Source organism: Gossypium hirsutum, chromosome A06, assembly GCF_007990345.1.
Source record: "Gossypium hirsutum isolate 1008001.06 chromosome A06, Gossypium_hirsutum_v2.1, whole genome shotgun sequence".
NCBI classification, from domain to species: Eukaryota; Viridiplantae; Streptophyta; class Magnoliopsida; order Malvales; family Malvaceae; genus Gossypium; species Gossypium hirsutum.
Window position 1 is genome coordinate 100,733,117 of NC_053429.1, and position 20,540 is coordinate 100,753,656.

At 33.9% G+C, this 20,540-nt stretch overlaps 1 protein-coding gene across 1 annotated transcript; it reads left to right on the top strand.

Annotated features, from left to right (window-relative positions):
- The first annotated feature begins 14,458 nt into the window (after positions 1–14,458).
- On the top strand, positions 14,459–16,325 carry LOC107911791 (receptor-like protein 51). The gene has a single exon (XM_016839763.2). It carries the CDS (start codon positions 14,707–14,709, stop codon positions 16,000–16,002), a length of 1,296 nt encoding a protein of 431 aa, XP_016695252.2. The 5' UTR covers positions 14,459–14,706; the 3' UTR covers positions 16,003–16,325.
- The last annotated feature ends 4,215 nt before the right edge of the window (positions 16,326–20,540 follow it).

The following is a 20,540-nucleotide window of genomic DNA, read 5'->3' on the forward strand; positions in this document are numbered from 1 at the left end:
AGACATGCACTCCCATGAACCATACATTCTACAGCGAGATTACCAATCCAGGCTAAATACCCCGTATCGTAAACTCATAAGGTGATGTCGAGATTACCAGTCCAGGCTAAATCCCTTATAGTGACAAACATACTTAATGAGCTCGGATCCGAATTACCAGTCCAGGCTAAATTCAGACCCTAATTGGATTACCCGTCTGGGCTAAATCCTTTATACACATATATTCTTTGTGAGGCTTGACCACTTAAGGAACACCCGTCTAGGCTAGATCCTTTCTATCATTGAGATCAACAGATTAACCGTCCGAGCTAAATCCTTTCTGTAACACATGCAGGATCTCAAAATCACATGAAACATGGTTCATCCATCGAACTTCCTTTTCAACCTCAACCGGGACATTTGTCACATATCATTACCAAATGATACATTTCATAGGTTTTTCATTCCACCATCAAATGTAATATTCATACATTCATAAATTATAAAATTAAGTATATTATGAATTTACTTTTAGTCATTCGAACTTACCTGGTACTCGTTCTATATCGTTTTCCGGTTATTTTGAAACCTTTTGTTTTCCTCGATCGACCTGCAAAATTTGTTCCTTGAGGTCTATAACAATAAAAATAGATCATTAACACCTCACATTATACTTTTCAAGTCTAAATTTCACCTCCAGTCCAAATGATCGTTTTGCCCCTAGCCTTTAACATTGTTACGGTTTAGTCTCTAGGCTCGTATAATGAAATGCATGCAATTTCTACCTTACCCAAGCCTAGCGAATGTTTTGCCCTCTTATGGAAACCCACATTTTCTATTATTTCTCATTTCTACCACATATTCTATGCCTTTTGCAAAAAGGTCCTTTTAGTGGTTTTTTATGAAAACCACCTAAAAAAAGATGTTTAACACTCACCTAACTTTCATATTCCTCCATAAACCATCAAAATAAAAGTAACTCATGCATGGGTAAATTTTTAAACATGAATCCTAGCATAAAATATGGGTAAAAATGGAGAGAATAAGCTACCGAAATTTCAAAAATACAAAGAACATTAAAAAGGGGGCTTGGGAGCACTTACTATTGAGCTTGAAAATGTTGAAAACCCTAGCTATGGTGTCCCTTCAATTTTCAGCAGCCATGGAGAAGGAAATGGCTGATTTTTTCCTTCTTTTTTCCCATTTTGTTTCATTAAAATGCCAAATGACCAAAATGCTTTTAAGCCCTTTCTTTAAAATTTCATCCATACAAACCCATTTTGTCCAAAAACTTAGAAATTGGGAAAATTGCTCCTCAATACCTTCTAATTTATAATATAAATAAATTTCATTCAAATTGCTTCTAGAATCCAAGTTTTGCAATTTATTCAATTTAGTCCCTAATTTCCAATTGGACACCTTACGCAAAGAATTTCTTCATGAAACTTTAAAACATACATATTCTCATATTCTATGTCTCATAATAATCATAAAATAAATATTTTGATATTAGATTTGTGGTCCAGAAACCACTATTCCGACTAGGCTTTATTTTGGGATGTTACATATATCACACTATCCATAGGCTAAATCGATAGATTTTGGTGCTTCTAAGTTTTGGTTATAATGGCATGTATAAGTATTTTGTTTGATGATGTAGCCATTTGTTTTGCCTTATGTTTTTTGGCATTTTGGATGATGAAGTGGTATTAAGTTGGCATATATATATTTGGCTTTGTAATGGTTCTTATATTTATATATGTATGTGGCATGGTTGTTATGTTTGTATATGTATGTGGCCTTAAGATGGTTGATTTTATAGTCCTTATGTTGCTTAGATGATGGAAGTTGAATATGGTGATTTTGGTATGAAAAATGTAGTTGGCACATATGGCTTATGATGCTAAATGTTAAATGATAAATTAGGTACTTGTGAGTGTGATTTTGATGTGTGAACAAAGTGGTAAGTTTTGGTTAAATTGTGAATATGGTTATACATGTTTAAATGTTGTGATTAAGGTACCTTTGGGCATATTGGTTGAATGCTTATATACCTTATTTGAATAGCTTGATTATGCATGTTTTTAGTGCAATTTGAAGGCTTGTTCATAGGTGGAAAATTGGTTGTAGATATGTACATGTTTTGGGTGAGAAAAATGGCTTAAAAATGACCTATTTTCGTCCACACAGCCATGCAACACGGCCGTGTGTCCCTTGTAACTTTCAAAGGGTTGCAAGTCAGACTATGTGACAGCCCTAAAATGACCCTAGTCGGAAAGCGGTTTCGGGACCGCTAAACCGAGTCACCAAATTATTTGAATATGATATTTATTGTCTAAAATATGTGAATATGAATGTGTGAAAGTTTTGAGCTTCGAATTAGTCGATTGCATGTGAATTTAGTAATAGGACTTATGTGTGACACTTTTGAAATGTGATAGGTTAATCCATAAGGATCTATTAGTACATGTAATCAAAAGGGTGGACTTGCATGTCAATTTCCCCCATTTAATTACTAGTGGCCAGCCATGACAAAGGGTGATGGGCAAAACATGTCATAAAACATGTTGTGCTAATGGTTTATGGGAGAAAGGATAAAATAATAATGGGAAGGTAAATGATGACAAAAAAAATGTGTGTGGTTGCCCCCCTCCCCTCCATTGCCGTGAGTTGAAGAAAGATAACAAAAGAAAAAAATTTACATGCTCATCTTTCTTCTTGGTTGCCGAATTTGGGAAAGGAAAGATTGAAGAGGAAAAACCAAGGTATTCGGCCATGGCTATCCTAGTTTAAGGTATGCATTGTGATTTTCTTTTTAATTGACTATGAGATTAGATTGATAAGTGCATAGCTTATTTAACCCATGGTTTAATTTCATGCATCAATAGACAAATGTTCATTCGGTCAAATGGGAGAAGAATAAGATGAATTTAAATGTTGTGGTTTATTATTTTAGTTGTTAAATGATTGGGTATGAGGTATTTGATTACCTAATTGAAAGTAAGTTAAGTTGTTATTTGATAGTAAATGCAAATTCTATATACGATAATAATGTAAATGTAGGTGGATTCATGAAGTATTTTCGGTTATATGCTATGTATAAGTATGAGTTTTTAAAGTTGGATTTATGAGTATATGTATATTAGTCTATGAACATTCGGTTATATGGTGTTAATATGCCTTTGAAATCGAATGATATTTTGAGTATATATATTGGTGTACATGGTTGTAATTAATCCTCTACTTGAATTCGATTAGATATGGTCATGGTATGAGTTTAGTAGGGTTAATACCTTAAAAATTGAATGGAGTTTTAGTTAATCTTATGTGTCATGTTCGTTAAAATAGTTGATGATTTGGGTGTTATTATACGCATTTAGGCTAAAGATTTTTCAGCTATGTTTTATATCTATGAAATAATTATAATGGATAATATGTAGGAGTAATTTCGGCTTGTTAAAAATGTGGTACGTGTATGGCAAATGGTATATACATAATGCATTGAAGTTAGCCTATAAGGTTGAAATGAGTAATTAAATTATTGGTGTGTATGCATTTTTTTATTTGCAACTTGGCATGTGAATTGGGTGTATGATAGTTAATATATGTGCTTGAGGTGATGTGATAAAATAATTAGCTATATGGTTTGGTTCATTATTGAGTATAAGGGTTAAGTGCTTTAAAAGAGCTTTTAATGTTCGAAATGATTAAACAAATTCATTCGTTTAAATTAAGCCCAAGAGCAAAGAGGATCAAAGTCGGATAGGGGAAAAGAGAAAGTAGACGAATAGCCGTGGATATCTAGTCGTCAACCGCTTCCGAGGTAAGTTTTCAGTGATTAAACGTTGAGTAAATTCAATCATAATAGGACATAATGAGTTGATTTAATAAGATATGATGTGGCCATGATATGTCTTAAACTCAAATGGTAAGTTCATATGTGTTTGGACTTGGAAAGTTAAGAGCAAATTGTAATAATTTGCTTTGGACAGCAGCAGTAACGTGATTTTAGAAAATCACTATAAATTGTTGGTGTGGAATTATAGGCTGAATAAAATATGTAATCAAGGCTTAATTAGTCTAGTTTCTTATAAAAGAGACCTTGTGAGCAAACAAATTTCCTATAAAGAGATATTTAAAGTTGTGTGAGACGGTGTCAGAATGACTCCGAAATCCCCTGTTCTGTTTTTAGAAAATCATTATAAATTGTACAAAAATGGTTATAAGATAAAATTTATATGCTTAGACTCCTTAATGAGTCTAGTTTCAAATGAAATCAAATACAACACATTTTTAATTCTGTAAAATGAGAAATTTGATTCGTAGTGAAGAGTGGTCAGATTAGTCAAACAGTAAAATAGGGGAAACTTTAAGAAAAATCTGGTATTGATTGGCCAAACCTAAAATTCTGAAAATTTTATGGATGGAAGATATACGAGTCTATATTCAGGGAAAATTAACGGCAAGTGATTTGGAGTTTTGTAGCTCCAGTTATAAATAATTTAGTGACTACTGCTCAGGAAAACAGCTCGTAGTGAATATGTGATTTTGTTGTAAACATGGATAAAACTTGTTTTAGTTACTCATAAGCTAGTGATTAAACCCATACGTGAATTCTAAATCGTGATATTGTAAAACGATACATGAGTGTTAGATGGATCTTTGATATTAAAATTTGTGAAATTGTAAGTTTATGAGTATTCGAATATGAAATGATAGTATGGCGTGAAATTGAATTATTCATTGGGAAATGATTAATGTAGATTCGGCCAAGACAAAGTGTATACATGATAGTATATGTGATATGTGAAGTATATTTGGATAATTGTGATGTGAATGTATATATATGTGATAAGGCCTAATGGCCGATGTGATGAATGTGAAAGTGTATATATGTGATAAGGCCGAATGGCCAATGTGATGAATGTGAAAGTGTATATATATGTGATAAGGCCTAATGGCCGATGTGATGAATGTGAAAGTGTATATATATGTGATAAGGCCTAATGGCCGATGTGATGAATGTGAAAGTGTATATATGTGATAAGGCCTAATAGCCGATGTGATGAATGTGAAAGTGTATATATGTGATAAGGCCGAATGGCCAATGTGATGAATGTGAAAGTGTATATATATGTGATAAGGCCTAATGGCCGATGTGATGAATGTGAAAGTGTATATATGTGATAAGGCCTAATGGCCGATGTGATGAATGTGAAAGTGTATATATGTGATGCCGATGTGATGAATGTGAAAGTGTATATATATGTGATAAGGCCTAATGGCCGATGTGATGAATGTGAAAGTGTATATATGTGATAAGGCCTAATAGCCGATGTGATGAATGTGAAAGTGTATATATGTGATGAGGCCTAATGGCTGATGTGATGAATGTGAAAGTGTATATATGTGACAGGGCCGAGTGGCCAACGTGATGGATGTGAAAGTGTATAAATGTGATAAGTCCCGAAGGGCAATTGTGTCAGTACTATATCTGGGTTAAAACCCCGCAGGCTTTATGCGAGAGTATTATCCTGATTAATGTCCGTAGGCTTCGTGCTCGTACTATATCCGAGCTTTAAAGACCCGACGGCTAAATGCTAGGATTCAAGTAAGACTTTGATATTGAGTATCTGCATTAAGTTACCATCAAATAAGTATTATGTATTCAAGATGTTCAGGTACGTATTACTTACTCATCGGTGGAGTGATTTCGAGGTGAATTATCAGTATCAAAGAGGTAGGTAAATGTGATTAATATTATAACTCCAAATGTGAGAATGTGCTTTGGAAATATTTGACCATCTAGGTCATTATTATTCGAAAGTATATATGTGGCAGCCAAGTGTTGCATTTAATGATATTATAGATCGAGATGAAGCTCTAGATTAACTTCATCGAACAGTTGAAATGAATGGCCAATAATAGTGATTGAGAACACTTTGTCTTGCTTAAACTTACTAAGCATTAAATGCTTACTCCGTTCTTTGAATCTCTGTTTTATAGATTTTGGTTCGTCAGCTATCGGACTCGGGATTATTGAAGTCGAAGTCGCCCACACTATCAAAGCCCTTTTGGTACACTTTTGGTTGAACTCTGAAAATGGCATGTATAGGACTACCCTTTTTGTAGTGGGTCATGGACCCTTTGGATTTGTATAATTTTGGATAGCCATGCGAAAATGGCTTATATATGTTTGAGCATAATGTTATAATCATTTGGTATGGATATGGTTATTGAGAGGTGTGGATATGCTTAACAAGGATTGGCCATGGGAATGGTTAATCACTATCATAATTTGTGCTATTTATGCTAAAAGGGCTAGTTGAATCATGGAAACTATGAAATAGGTAAAGTCTACCTTAAAGGCAGATGCTGACAGCAGCAGTGATGTAGATTTGGAAAATCACTAAAAATAGTAGGAATAGAATTAAATAGTGAATAAATTATTTAAATGAACCTTGATGAATCCACTTTCATATGCAAGAAACGAAACGGTCATATGAGTGGTATGTTAAGAGATAATTAGGTTTTCGTGAGACAGGGCCAGAACGGTTTCTGGATTCCCTGTTCCGACTTTGGAAATTAATTATAAATTAACCAGAGATAATTAGGAGTCATTCCATATATGTATAGATTCCTCTCTGAGTCTAGTTTCTATAGAAACAAACGGCATAAGTATTGAAGCCCTGTACAGGGAGATATCCGAATTGTAATGCATGAAGGTCAGTGTAGTCGCACCCTGTAACAGGGGAGACTTTAACTAATAAACTGTACTAATTGGCCTGACCAAAAATTCTAGAAAAAAATATGTAGATGGACATAGGAGTCTAGTTTCAGGGAAAAATCACGAAACTGATTTTCGAGTTGTGAAACTCAAGATATGATTTTTAAGGTGACAGCAACACAGTTAGCCAGCTGTCTGGAAAAATTTAAAATGGACTGCGATAGTAAGCGAATTTAGTCTGTGAACCCCTCGTGTCCGACTCCGGCAACGGTCTCGGGTACGGGGTGTTACAATTTTATTGGTATCAGAGCTACGGTTTAGTCGATTCTAGGACTACCGTAATACGTTTGGGTCTAGCTATACATGCCATTATGTGATTATTTGGTAGTGTGGTGATTTCTGACAATTGAAAATGTGTTTATTTATTGTAATGAATTCCGATCCCGATCGAGCTGTAGCAGATGGTATTGAGAGGACTGAGACATGCTTATGACGTGTCAATATTGAGAAGGGTATAACATAAGTAAGTTTTGAGTAATTGAATTTGGTATTTAACTTAAAATGCCATGATATACATGTATGATAGATGAATGATGTCCCATTGTCCTTATCATAATAAGGTTATTAGAGAAATGAACAAAGGAAGAGATTGGGGATATATGCTTTTGTGTGATTGCTTATTGAGCTGAAAGTTTAGTAAAAGAAGCATACATGTATTAGATTTGAATGATATTTACGACTTAAAGTCAAGAATCAAGTTATATGTTTACATGTGAATGAATTGATTAAATTATAAATGTGATTTGTGCCATGTGAAACATGATAACATGTGAATAAATATGTATGAGACTCAGTGATGTGAATCCGAGTTTAAAGACCCGCTGACTATATGAAGAGATTATGTCCGGATTAAAATTCGCTGGCCTTGTGTGGAGATTTCATCCGAGCTAAAGGTCTCGACGATGATCCGGGCTAAGTCCCGAAGAGCATTCATGCTAGTGATGTATCCGGGCTAAGTCCCGAAGAGCATTCATGCTAGTGATGTATCTGGGCTAAGTCCCGAAGAGCATTCGTGCTAGTGATATACCCGGGCTAAGTCCCGAAGAGCATTCATGCTAGTGATGTATCCGGGCTAAGTCCCGAAGAGCATTCGTGCTAGTGATGTATCCGGACTAAGTCCCGAAGAGCATTCATGCTAGTGATGTATCCGGGCTAAGTTCCGAAGAGCATTCGTGCTAGTAATATATCCGTGCTAAACCTCGAAGAGCATTCGTGCTGGTGTTATATCCGGGCTAGGTCCCGAAGAGCAATCATGCTGGTGACGTGTATTCGGGCCTTCGTGCCTAGTAGGCTTCGTGCCGGTAATTTGAGCAAAGTTTAAGTATTCATTACTATACGAATTCAAATTTAAATGAGATGATATGTTTAAAAGTGTTCATACATGATGTTTATAGACTTGGTTAAGTCATTTCAATGTGTAATAACGAATGAATAAGAGCACTATGTGTGTGAATGATTAGAGGCACTGTGTGTGTGCGAATTCCTTTAATCGAGCACTATGAGTGCGAGATCGGTCAGTGGGCACTAAGTGTGTGAAGTGGAATTCATGTAAGACCTCGTCTGGGACGAAGGCATTGATTTGAGATAGTGTGTAAGACCATGTCTGGGACATGGCATCGGCTCGATATGTGAGCATATGTAAGACCATATCTAGGATATGGCATTGTAAGAGCTATATGTGCTTAATGAGTATCCGTAATGATTTCGAATGATTCAACGGGTATCGTTAACAGTGATTAAATGTGCTAAATGAATTCAATGTTCAGGTATGTGGAAGTTGATTTTCTGTTGGAAATAGGTTAAGTTGAATAGTGAGATATGATGGAGTTATAAAGGATATTTATTGGGATGTTTGAGTATATGTGTACTTTCGGTCAGGTTACAGCTTATACATGAATGAAAATGTGGGTTACAAATATGTGGGTTGATGATGTGAATTATACATGTTAATATGTACTTAATATGTGTTTGAAATGCAATTGTGAATTAAATTAAGTGATTATTGCTTATGAAATCAAGAAAATGAGATATATGCGCATACTTGTAGAAATGTTTATGTATTTGTTTTAAGATAAGAAAATGATTTTATAGATCGATGCGAAATCAATAATGAATTACAATTGCTATCGATGAGCTAATGTCTTTGTGGATATAATTCAATAAGAGGACGTTATCCTAAACTATGCATCGGTAGAAATTTTCGGGGACAAAAATTTCTTAAGTGGGGGAGAGTTGTGACAGCCCTAAAATGACCCTAGTCGGAAAGCGGTTTCGGGACCGCTAAACCGAGTCACCAAATTATTTGAATATGATATTTATTGTCTAAAATATGTGAATATGAATGTGTGAAAGTTTTGAGCTTCGATTTAGTCGATTGCATGTGAATTTAGTAATAGGACTTATGTGTGACACTTTTGAAATGTGATAGGTTAATCCATAAGGATCTATTAGTGCATGTAATCAAAAGGGTGGACTTGCATGTCAATTTCCCCCATTTAATTACTAGTGGCCAGCCATGACAAAGGGTGATGGGCAAAACATGTCATAAAACATGTTGTGCTAATGGTTTATGGGAGAAAGGATAAAATAATAATGGGAAGGTAAATGATGACAAAAAAAATGTGTGTGGTTGCCCCCCCCTCCATTGCCGTGAGTTGAAGAAAGATAACAAAAGAAAAAAATTTACATGCTCATCTTTCTTCTTGGTTGCCGAATTTGGGAAAGGGAAGATTGAAGAGGAAAAACCAAGGTATTTGGCCATGGCTATCCTAGTTTAAGGTATGCATTGTGATTTTCTTTTTAATTGACTATGAGATTAGATTGATAAGTGCATAGCTTATTTAACCCATGGTTTAATTTCATGCATCAATAGACAAATGTTCATTCGGTCAAATGGGAGAAGAATAAGATGAATTTAAATGTTGTGGTTTATTATTTTAGTTGTTAAATGATTGGGTATGAGGTATTTGATTACCTAATTGAGAGTAAGTTAAGTTGTTATTTGATAGTAAATGCAAATTCTATATACGATAATAATGTAAATGTAGGTGGATTCATGAAGTATTTTCGGTTATATGCTATGTATAAGTATGAGTTTTTAAAGTTGGATTTATGAGTATATGTCCGTAGGCTTTATGCGAGAGTATTATCCTGATTAATGTCCGTAGGCTTCGTGCTCGTACTATATCCGAGCTTTAAAGACCCGACGGCTAAATGCTAGGATTCAAGTAAGACTTTGATATTGAGTATCTGCATTAAGTTACCATCAAATAAGTATTATGTATTCAAGATGTTCAGGTACGTATTACTTACTCATCGGTGGAGTGATTTCGAGGTGAATTATCAGTATCAAAGAGGTAGGTAAATGTGATTAATATTATAACTCCAAATGTGAGAATGTGCTTTGGAAATATTTGACCATCTAGGTCATTATTATTCGAAAGTATATATGTGGTAGCCAAGTGTTGCGTTTAATGATATTATAGATCGAGATGAAGCTCTAGATTAACTTCATCGAACAGTTGAAATGAATGACCAATAATAGTGATTGAGAACACTTTGTCTTGCTTAAACTTACTAAGCATTAAATGCTTACTCCGTTCTTTGAATCTCTGTTTTATAGATTTTGGTTCGTCAGCTATCGGACTCGGGATTATTGAAGTCGAAGTCGCCCACACTATCAAAGCCCTTTTGGTACACTTTTGGTTGAACTCTGAAAATGGCATGTATAGGACTACCCTTTTTGTAGTGGGTCATGGACCCTTTGGATTTGTATAATTTTGGATAGCCATGCGAAAATGGCTTATATATGTTTGAGCATAATGTTATAATCATTTGGTATGGATATGGTTATTGAGAGGTGTGGATATGATTAACAAGGATTGGCCATGGGAATGGTTAATCACTATCATAATTTGTGCTATTTATGCTAAAAGGGCTAGTTGAATCATGGAAACTATGAAATAGGTAAAGTCTACCTTAAAGGCAGATGCTGACAGCAGCAGTGATGTAGATTTGGAAAATCACTAAAAATAGTAGGAATAGAATTAAATAGTGAATAAATTATTTAAATGAACCTTGATGAATCCACTTTCATATGGAATAAACGAAACGGTCATATGAGTGGTATGTTAAGAGATAATTAGGTTTTCATGAGACAGGGCCAGAACGGTTTCTGGATTCCCTGTTCCGACTTTGGAAATTAATTATAAATTAACCAGAGATAATTAGGAGTCATGCCATATATTTATAGATTCCTCTCTGAGTCTAGTTTCTATAGAAACAAACGGCATCAGTATTTAAGCCCTGTACAGGGAGATATCCGAATTGTAATGCATGAAGGTCAGTGTAGTCGTACCCTGTAACAGGGGAGACTTTAACTAATAAACTGTACTAATTGGCCTGACCAAAAATTCTAGAAAAAAATATGTAGATGGACATAGGAGTCTAGTTTCAGGGAAAAATCACGAAACTGATTTTCGAGTTGTGAAACTCAAGATATGATTTTTAATGTGACAGCGACACAGTTAGCCAGCTGTCTGGAAAAATTTAAAATGGACTTGGATAGTAAGCGAATTTAGTCTGTGAACCCCTCGTGTCCGACTCCGGCAACGGTCTCGGGTACGGGGTGTTACAGACTATTACAAGGTCAAGCACACGGTCTAACACACGAGCATGTGAGGTTATTTCGAAGGGTACATTGCCTGGCACACGGGGGTGTGGCTTGGCCGTGTGACCCAAGTTAGTGAGTTACATGGGTATAAACACGAGTTGAGACACGGCCGTGTGTCCCTACTTCGAATGTCCACATGGCCTGAGACACAGGTGTCTCTCTTTGTCGTGTGACTCCTGCAGTTAGAAAATTTTCATTTGTTTCTGAAAAATTCTATAAGTTTCTGATTTAGTCCCGACTTATTTCTAATGTGTTTTTAGAGCCTCGAGGGCTCATATAAGGGACAGTATGTATATTATTGATTGGTTTTGCTATGATTAATGATATGAATTAAAATGATTAAAATTTTTTTTATTGTTTTGAAATGAAAACTCTGGTAATACTCCGTAGCCCTATTCCGGCGACAGATATGGGTTAGGGGTATTACACACCAAAAGTAGGAATTGTAATGGTTGAAATTAGGACAAATAATTTCAAAAGAAATTAATTAGGATAAGTCTAAGTATACATTAACAAAATATTTATTTGTTAGGTAAATTATGTTAGTCATCACCCAATTATGGTTTTTTTTTCTTTTTAGATTATTTAACTATGAAAAGTTACAAATGGTCACCCAACTATTAGTAAATTCATTTTTCATCACTCAACTATTCAATTTTGTCCTTTTTGGTCATCCAACTATATTAGATTTTTTAGTGTTTCCATTTTTACGTTAGTCAATTGGTTATCAAAAAAGACAATTGAATAACTAGATGATTATTTTGTAACTTTTTATAGTTGGGTAACAAAAAAATCATAATTAAATAACCCTACTGTAATTTACCCTTATTTGCTTAACCTCGATTTGATGCAAATATGGTTATTGAATTGGGAATAACTTACAACATATTCAAATTTACCACATATTCAAATTTTAAATACATGAAATTATTACTATATACTCATCCATAGAGAAATTATTTTATGAACCCTTCCAACCATATTATTCATGGTCCCTTCTCAATTATTTAATTACATTTCAATAATTTTTTCATGTCATTAACATATGATTTTGATAATTTTTTTACCCTGGACCCAAAACCTAAAGCCTTAAATTTAGAATCCCGAACCCTAAACCCAAAATATAGAACCCAAACCACAAACCCGTAACCCTGGACTCTTGAACTTGAATCTTGAACCATGAATCCTAAACTTGTAACTCGTAACCTCAAACCCTTAAGCCTTAAACTCGAACCTTAAACCTTAAATTCTTAAACCCTAAACCTTGAACCTTCAATCTTAAACCTTAAACCTTAAACCTAAAACCTTAAATTCTAAACCAAACCTTAAACCTCGGGGTTCGAGGTTCGGGGTTCGGGGTTTAATGTTTATGGTTCAAGGTTCGAGGTTCTGAGTTGAGGGTAAAATAATTATCAAAATTATGTGTTAATGACATGGAAAAAATTGCACAAAATTTATTAAATTTTCTTTTAAAATTAGCTGCACAAAAATGAAAATATTAACTTATGGAAAAAATGATTAAAATTTGTAAAAGACGAAAAGGCATTTGTTTATAATTTAAATAAGTAATTATTTCAAGTAATTTAATTAAAGTTAAATTAAGTTGGAGAAGATATTGGATATATATGAGTGTATAATAATACTTTGTTATCTTTAAAATTTAATGACGTGACACTATTTTATTGGTGCCTAAAAACTATACTTTTTAGGATAATTATAATATAATTTATTCCCTAAAAATTTTGTTTAAATTCATATTTATTTGTAAATAGATAATTTCCACTTATTTAAATCAGTTTGTACCACTTTTTTTTTATTTCTAAAGAGAATGTTTTATTCAATTTAATATCTTCTTTTATTAAATTTTTAAAAATATAAATATCTTTTTTAAGGATACATTTCTTATTCATAGTATAATATAATAAATATAATTGGTATATCTATATTATTTAATAAAACTCTTTACTGATCTTGATTTATATGGAGCAATGGCACCATTCTTTACTCTTAATATTGTAATAAAAAAAATTTGTGGCCAACATCTATTCCTTAATGGGTCTACAAAATGCAAAAAATTATTTATTAGGTTCACTTTAGTAGATACATTGAGAAAAAAAAACTCTGACTGAGTTAGTGTCATAAGTCAATTGGGCATTAACTCCGTTAGAAAAATTACAAAAATAATCTTCCGTATTTAATCTAAGTTATATTATTTAAGGGTACTTTAATCTTTTTAATTAAAAAACAATAAAACTATGCAAAGTGTCGGATTTGAACCTATGCCAATTAGATTGGTAAAATTTTAAATTTACTATTCAATCAAAATTTTATTTTAACATATTTTATCCATTTTTATTTTAATATGTACAATTTATTACCTTTATCGATTGTATATCTATATTACTATTAATAAACCCCTAATTGAGTTGGTGTTACTAGTCAACCAAGCCCCAACTCGATTAGGTAAATTACAAAAATAACCTTCCATATTTAAAATAAGTTATATTTTTCGAGGGTATTTTAATCTTTTTAATTAAAAACAATAAAAATATACTAATGGTCGAATTTGAACTCACACCAATTGAATTGGTAAAATATTAAATTTATCTCTCAATAGGTTCATTTTAATATGTTTTATATATTTTGATTTTAATATGAACAACTTCTTACCTTCTTCGATTGTATATATTAATAATGTTGTTGATTGAGTTTTTAAAAAAAATATTGTTGATTGAGTTGGTGTCACAAATTAACTTAACACCAACTCAAGATTGATGATAACAAATGATAAACAATTGTACTCAAATTTAGTATTCTTAATTTGATGTATTTCTAAATTTAATTTTCGCTTTAATCACAATTTAATTTAATTTTTTATTAATTTCAAACCATATGTTTCATTATTTATTACATGTTATTTTCAAGCATACATTTATGCTTAATAAATATAATGTATCATATAATTAAAATAAAATTTTAATTTTTTTTTACTTTATTTGATTAAATTTAGTTGTCTTTTTTTTTTTCTTCTGAAATTTAAATCAATAACCCCACACCATGGTCCTAAATCATAAGTAGCAAATAGTGAAGTGGCAATGCATAGGCACCAGCAGTGAAGTTATCTAATAGAGGAACTCTAGATCAACTTCGAAATCCCACCCTCTCTTTTGTTCTGGTATAAGCCCCCACCCCACCATTCCTCTTCTGTATTCCTCACTTCATTCCCACCCTTACTAAGTTCAGTTCTCAGTCACCGTCTTTTTCCACCATGAAACCACCACCACTCTTCCTCTTCCTCCTTCACCTCCTCTTGCTTCTTTTCATCGCCACAAATGCCACCAAACTAACCGCACTCTCTCCTACTCCCTCCCCAACTCCACCCACCACTTCTAAGTCTTCCACCTCAGCTCTAGACCCCCAACAAATACGAGCACTCCAATCCCTCCACATCCCCACCACCAGAGACCCTTGCATTCAACCCTCCCCTCACAACGCCACCATCTGTGACAACTCCAAGCCCTTCCGCCACCTTATTTCCCTCGACCTCTTCAACTGCTCCTCCGACCTTTCCCTGTCCTTCACAGCTCTTAAGTCCCTCTCTTCCCTCCATTCCCTCTCTTTCACCAACTGCCGCGCCTCCCCCATCCGCTTCCCTTCCCATCTCTCTCTTTCTTTGACTTCCTTCTCTTGCATTCACTCTCTCCGCCGCCTTACTGGGGTCTGGCTCTCTCGTTTCGTTAACATTACTGATCTTACAGTTTCCTACACTTCAATTAACACTCACGGCCTTTATGTAATCCTTGGAAACATGCATAAGCTGAAGACTATCACCATTTCTCATGCTAATCTTACCGGGTCTCTTCCAAGGCACCTTCATCTGAATCTCACCCATATTGATTTATCCAACAACAAGCTCAAAGGAAAGATACCAACTTCCCTTACGCTTCTTGAAGACCTTGAATTCTTGAATCTTTCTTCAAATGGGCTAAATGGGGTGATTCCCACCGAGTTTGGTGACTTGATATCCTTGAAAAATATATCTTTGGCTTCCAATTCGTTTTCCGGGCCAATCCCAGATTCCTTGTCAGCTATCCCAGGCTTGGTCCATGTTGATCTGAGTAATAACCAGTTAAATGGAACTGTTCCAAGGTTTTTCTCAGAGTTGAAAGAGCTAAAAGTCTTGAATCTTGAGAACAATAAGCTTCATGGGGTTTTACCTTTCAATGCTAGTTTCATAAAGAGATTGGATGTTCTCAAGGTTGGTGGGAATGGCAATTTGTGTTACAATCATTCTGTTTTGTCATCAAAAATAAAACTCGGGATTGCTCCTTGTGATAAGCATGGGATGCCGATGTTACCGCCGCCTACTAAGGAGTCGTCTTCGGGAGACAGTGAGAGTGAATCTTCAGATTATGATTATGATGATGATGGCGCTGAGGGTGCAAATGAGAAGAAGGGTCATCATCACGGACCAAATAAGGTTGTGCTTGGTGTTGCAATTGGCCTTTCTTCAATAGTCTTCCTTATTGTGTTCTTTGTTCTTCTTTCAAAATGGCGTCGTTGAGACAAGAAAAATATTATTGGTTAGATTTTTAGAGTACGGGAAATTGTTGATTAGAAGGAAAAAAGTTAACATTTGATACACTTGATTTTCGAGGAGAAAATAACAGCAAAAGGTAGAATTTTGAGGAAATACCCCCCTCCCTTGAACCTTATCTTTCTTCTTTTTGAAGAAGGAATCATTGAACTTGTGTCATATTTTTTTACTCTTTACTTTTTTTGTCATTGAATGGTTAAAAGAGCAGTGGTTTCCATTTTTGGTTGTACGAAGTGTGAGCAAAGCAAAGTAATTAATGCATTCTTCTTCTTGATGTTCATGCATTTTTACAATTTTATCCGTAATTCACTGTGCTTTACTTTCTTGTTCTTTCCTTCATATGGTGCTTACGGGAAATGCAATATAGCGATGTGTTGGTAAAAATGTTACAAGGTTGTATATTAAGAGGGAATTTATATTTTGTTTATTTTATTTAAAAAATGAGTAAATTAAATTTTGTACAGTAGATCAAATAATAAATTTGTCCTTTTTTTTTAATTTTCATCTATTTGTATTGTTAAAAATTGACGGGGTTGATAAAATAATCAAACAATAATATGTGGCATGTCGCGTGTACTTTATACTAACATTTAGAAACCTTTTTTAATAATAAAAAATGGTATCAATTTACTCTCTAATTTAACGTAAAAGAATTAATTTATTTTTTTAGTATAAGAGCTAAAATATAATTCAACTTTTATCGGTAAAAAAACACAATCAAACTAGATTAATCTAACATAATCGAATAATTTGTTGCTCTATTAATCTCAACAACCGCTACTAGCTCTTTTAGAACCTTTTCAAACACTTACATAGCTGAGTTCCTCTCTGAAGCCAATTTGACTAGTCTATCTGCAACTTGATTTCTCTCTCTAGGAACATACTCGATCTTCCATTACTCCATGATTTGTAAAATCATATGGATTTTTCTAACCAAGTGATTAAACCTAAAAGAGTGGTATAGAGAACTCCCACATTGGACAATCATATTAAAGAACACAAATTGGTTTTCATCCACTCAAAGAGATTACCCAAAAACACTTGTTTAGGATATTGGTAGGTTCAATGTTTAGCCACAGTTCTTTAGCAGCTGGACAGTCCTAAGAATATGGATTAAGTCTTCATCCCCATGTGGACACAAAGTAATTCGACATTTAATACAAAATCATTTACAATACTTTTAACTAATGTTGGCAAACCTGCTTACAATTATGTTGCTCCGACTTGAAAACAAGTTTTCGCATGGACACATCCCTTAAATATGTCTAAAACTTTAGAAAATTTTAATTATATTTATATTAAACACATACAAACTTCTTTGATATTATGAAGTTGGGGCCAAGTGGGTGGTGGTGGTGGATGAACTTATAGATGTTAAATTAGTGGGGGTAAAAATGATGATTCATTATGAGTGATCCTACTGATTTTATGGACCCTGCAATAATAGTTTGATGGTTGGATCACAGTTGCTATTTAGTAGTGTTTAGGGTTGATGATGTCTTAAAACTTTTGAGGTTGTTCCATTCCAATATCTACTATTATCATCTTTCTTGTGATTTTGGAGAAATGCAAATGTAGAAAACTGTTGAAGGAAGGCAAATGATGTCCTTTTGTTTGATCCAACAATCATTAAAGAAAACAAATGATCACATCATGTTGATCAAGAAACTAAGTGATGCTCATAATTAAGGCCATCCCGTTTTCTTTAAAAAGTAAAAAAAAAATGAAAATAATGTTTATTCAACCTGCATGAGAAGGAGACCAAGTGAAACAATACTTTACTTCCACTGTAATCAGCCTTTTTAAAAAAAAAAAAATTCTTTCTGGATCACCAAAATCAAGTAGCAAAGGGTATCGTAAAAGACACATGTGAAGTCCACATCGTAAAACCACCGTCCCTGCTGACGCAGCCTTTTTCCAATGAATAAATGGGCATTTTCTCATTGGATTGCATTTCTGTTTATGTTTAAGTGACTACTATTTTATGATTTTTAGACAAAATAACTATTTATGTTAAACTTTAACCCAGATGCCGAAGCTCTATTTAACCTTACAAACCAAAATTCTAAAATGAGCTATTTAAAATCAGCTTCCTAAATATTACACGAAATTCAGTGTTTTTAAAAGAAATCTGTATTATCATGTTATAAGTCATTTTTGTAAGAGATTTAGTAATTTAGTTAGATTTTCAGTAACTTATATAGTAATAAATTTAGTAATTTACTTAAAACTTTAGAATGTTGATGGAGCCTTGTAGGTGAATTAAACGATAGACATAAAAAATTGTTTATACAATTCAGGATTTTTTTTTTACGTCTGTGGAGCCTAGTAGGTGAAGTAATTGAACTAGTATTTTCATCTCAAACAGCTCTATTCAATTCCTCAACAACCACAACGGTTGGAAATCAATTAGAGGGTACCAACTTCCAAATGTCCTACAACAACAAGTGAGATTACAATAGATCAAATGCTTCAAGATACATAAAAAATCCATTACCAATCACTTTGTGCTTCAATTCTTTATCATCTTATTGTAAACACTTGTGAGCATCCTGTAACATCCCGAAATAGGGCCTAGTCGAAATAGCAGTTTCGGGACCACAAATCTGACATCAAATATTTATTTTATGATTATTATGAGGTTTAGAGTATGAGAATATCCATGTGTTAAAATTTCATGAAGAAATTTTTTGAGTAAGGTGTCCAATTGGAAATTAGGGACTAAATTGAAAAAATTGCAAAACTTGGATTCTAGAAGCAATTTGAATGAAATTTATTTAGATTATAAATTAGAAGGTCTTGGAGAGAAATTTTCCCAATTTCTAAGTTTTTGGACAAAAATGGGCTTGCATGGATGAACTTTTAAAGAAAGGACTTAAGGGCATTTTGGTCATTTGGCATTTTAATGAAATAAAATGAGAAAAATGAACCAAAAACCAGCTCATTCTTCTTCTCCATGCTGCCGAAATTTCAAAGGTCTCCATAGGTAGGGTCTCCAAGCTCAATAGTAAGTGCTCCCGAACCCCGTTTTTAATGTTCTTTGTATTTTTGAAATCCCGGTAGCTTACTCTCCCCATTTCTACCCATATTTCATGCTAGGGTTCGTGTTTAAAAATTTAACCATGTATGAGTTACTTGTATTTTGATGGATTATGGAGGAATATGAAAGTTGGATGTGTGTTAAACATTTTTTCTTAGGTGATTTTCATGAAAAACCCTTAAAGGGACCTTTTTGCAAAAGTTGTAAAATGTGTGGCAAAAATGTGAAAATAATGGAAAATGTGAGCTACCATAAAAGGGAAAAGTGTTCGGCTAGGCTTGGGTAAGGTAGAAATTGCATGTGTTTCATTATACGAGCCTAGGGACTAAATCGTAAAAATGTGAAAGGTTAGGGGAAAAATAGTCATTTGGACCGGGGGTGGAATTTAGACTTGAAAAGCATAATTTGGAGTGTTAATGATTTAATTTTATTATTATAGACCCCGAGGAACAAATTTCGGAGTTCGATCGAGGAAAATGAAAGGTTTCAGAATAACCGAAGCACAACATCGAAACGAATACCAGGTAAGTTTGGATAACTTAAAGTAAACTCCTAACCTGCCTAATTATATGATTTGTGAATGAATGATGATTTCATTTATTAATGGCATAAAAACTTATGAAATGCATTCTTGATATTGATATGATGGAAAAAAAAATTGTCTCAATTGAGGTTAAAAAGGGAATTCGATGGATAAACCATTAATGACATGTGAATTGATGTGTTGCAGTAAGGATTTAGCCCAGACGAGTAACCCATTGATCTCAATTATGAAAAGGATCTAGCCTAGATGGGTGTTTCTTTGGATGATCGAGCCTCCCAAAGAATATATGTGCATTATGGATTTAGCCCGGACGGGTAATCCGATTAGGGTCTGAATTTAGCCTGGACTGGTAATTCAGATCCGAGCTCAATAGAGGTGTTTGTCGCTATAAGAGATATAGCCTGGACTGGTAATCCTGACATCATCCCATGAGTTCACTATACGGGGGATTTAGCCTGCACTGGTAATCCCGCTGTAAGATGTGAGGTTCACGGGAGTGCATACCTGAAATGATCATTTGTACGAATTGACGGTTAGTGGATATTCCATTGAGATTTCATAGAAACTCAACGAGATTAATATGAGATATATGTAAAAAATGAGATGTTGAATAATGAGCTCATCTAAGATAAATTACATGGTGCTTTGTTATGTAACTAACTCATTGATTGAGTGTATGTGATAGGGAAGCCATTTCATGCTTATTGATTTTATTACCCAATTTGGTTGTATGCTAATTACTTGGTAAGTTTACTTTCTAGTTATTCGAGCTTACAAAGCATGTAAATGCTTACCCCTCTCTTTTCCCTGTCTTACAGAGCTCGAGGACTCGTAAAGATTAGAAGACGATTGGAGAGTCAACACATTATCAACTAGTCCAACTTTGGTATAAAAACATTTCTATTTTGTTCAATGGCATGT

Coding starts and splice junctions, on each gene's coding strand:
- LOC107911791 (XM_016839763.2), top strand. CDS start 14,707: ATGAAACCACCACCACTCTTCCTCTTCCTCCTTCACCTCCTCTTGCTT.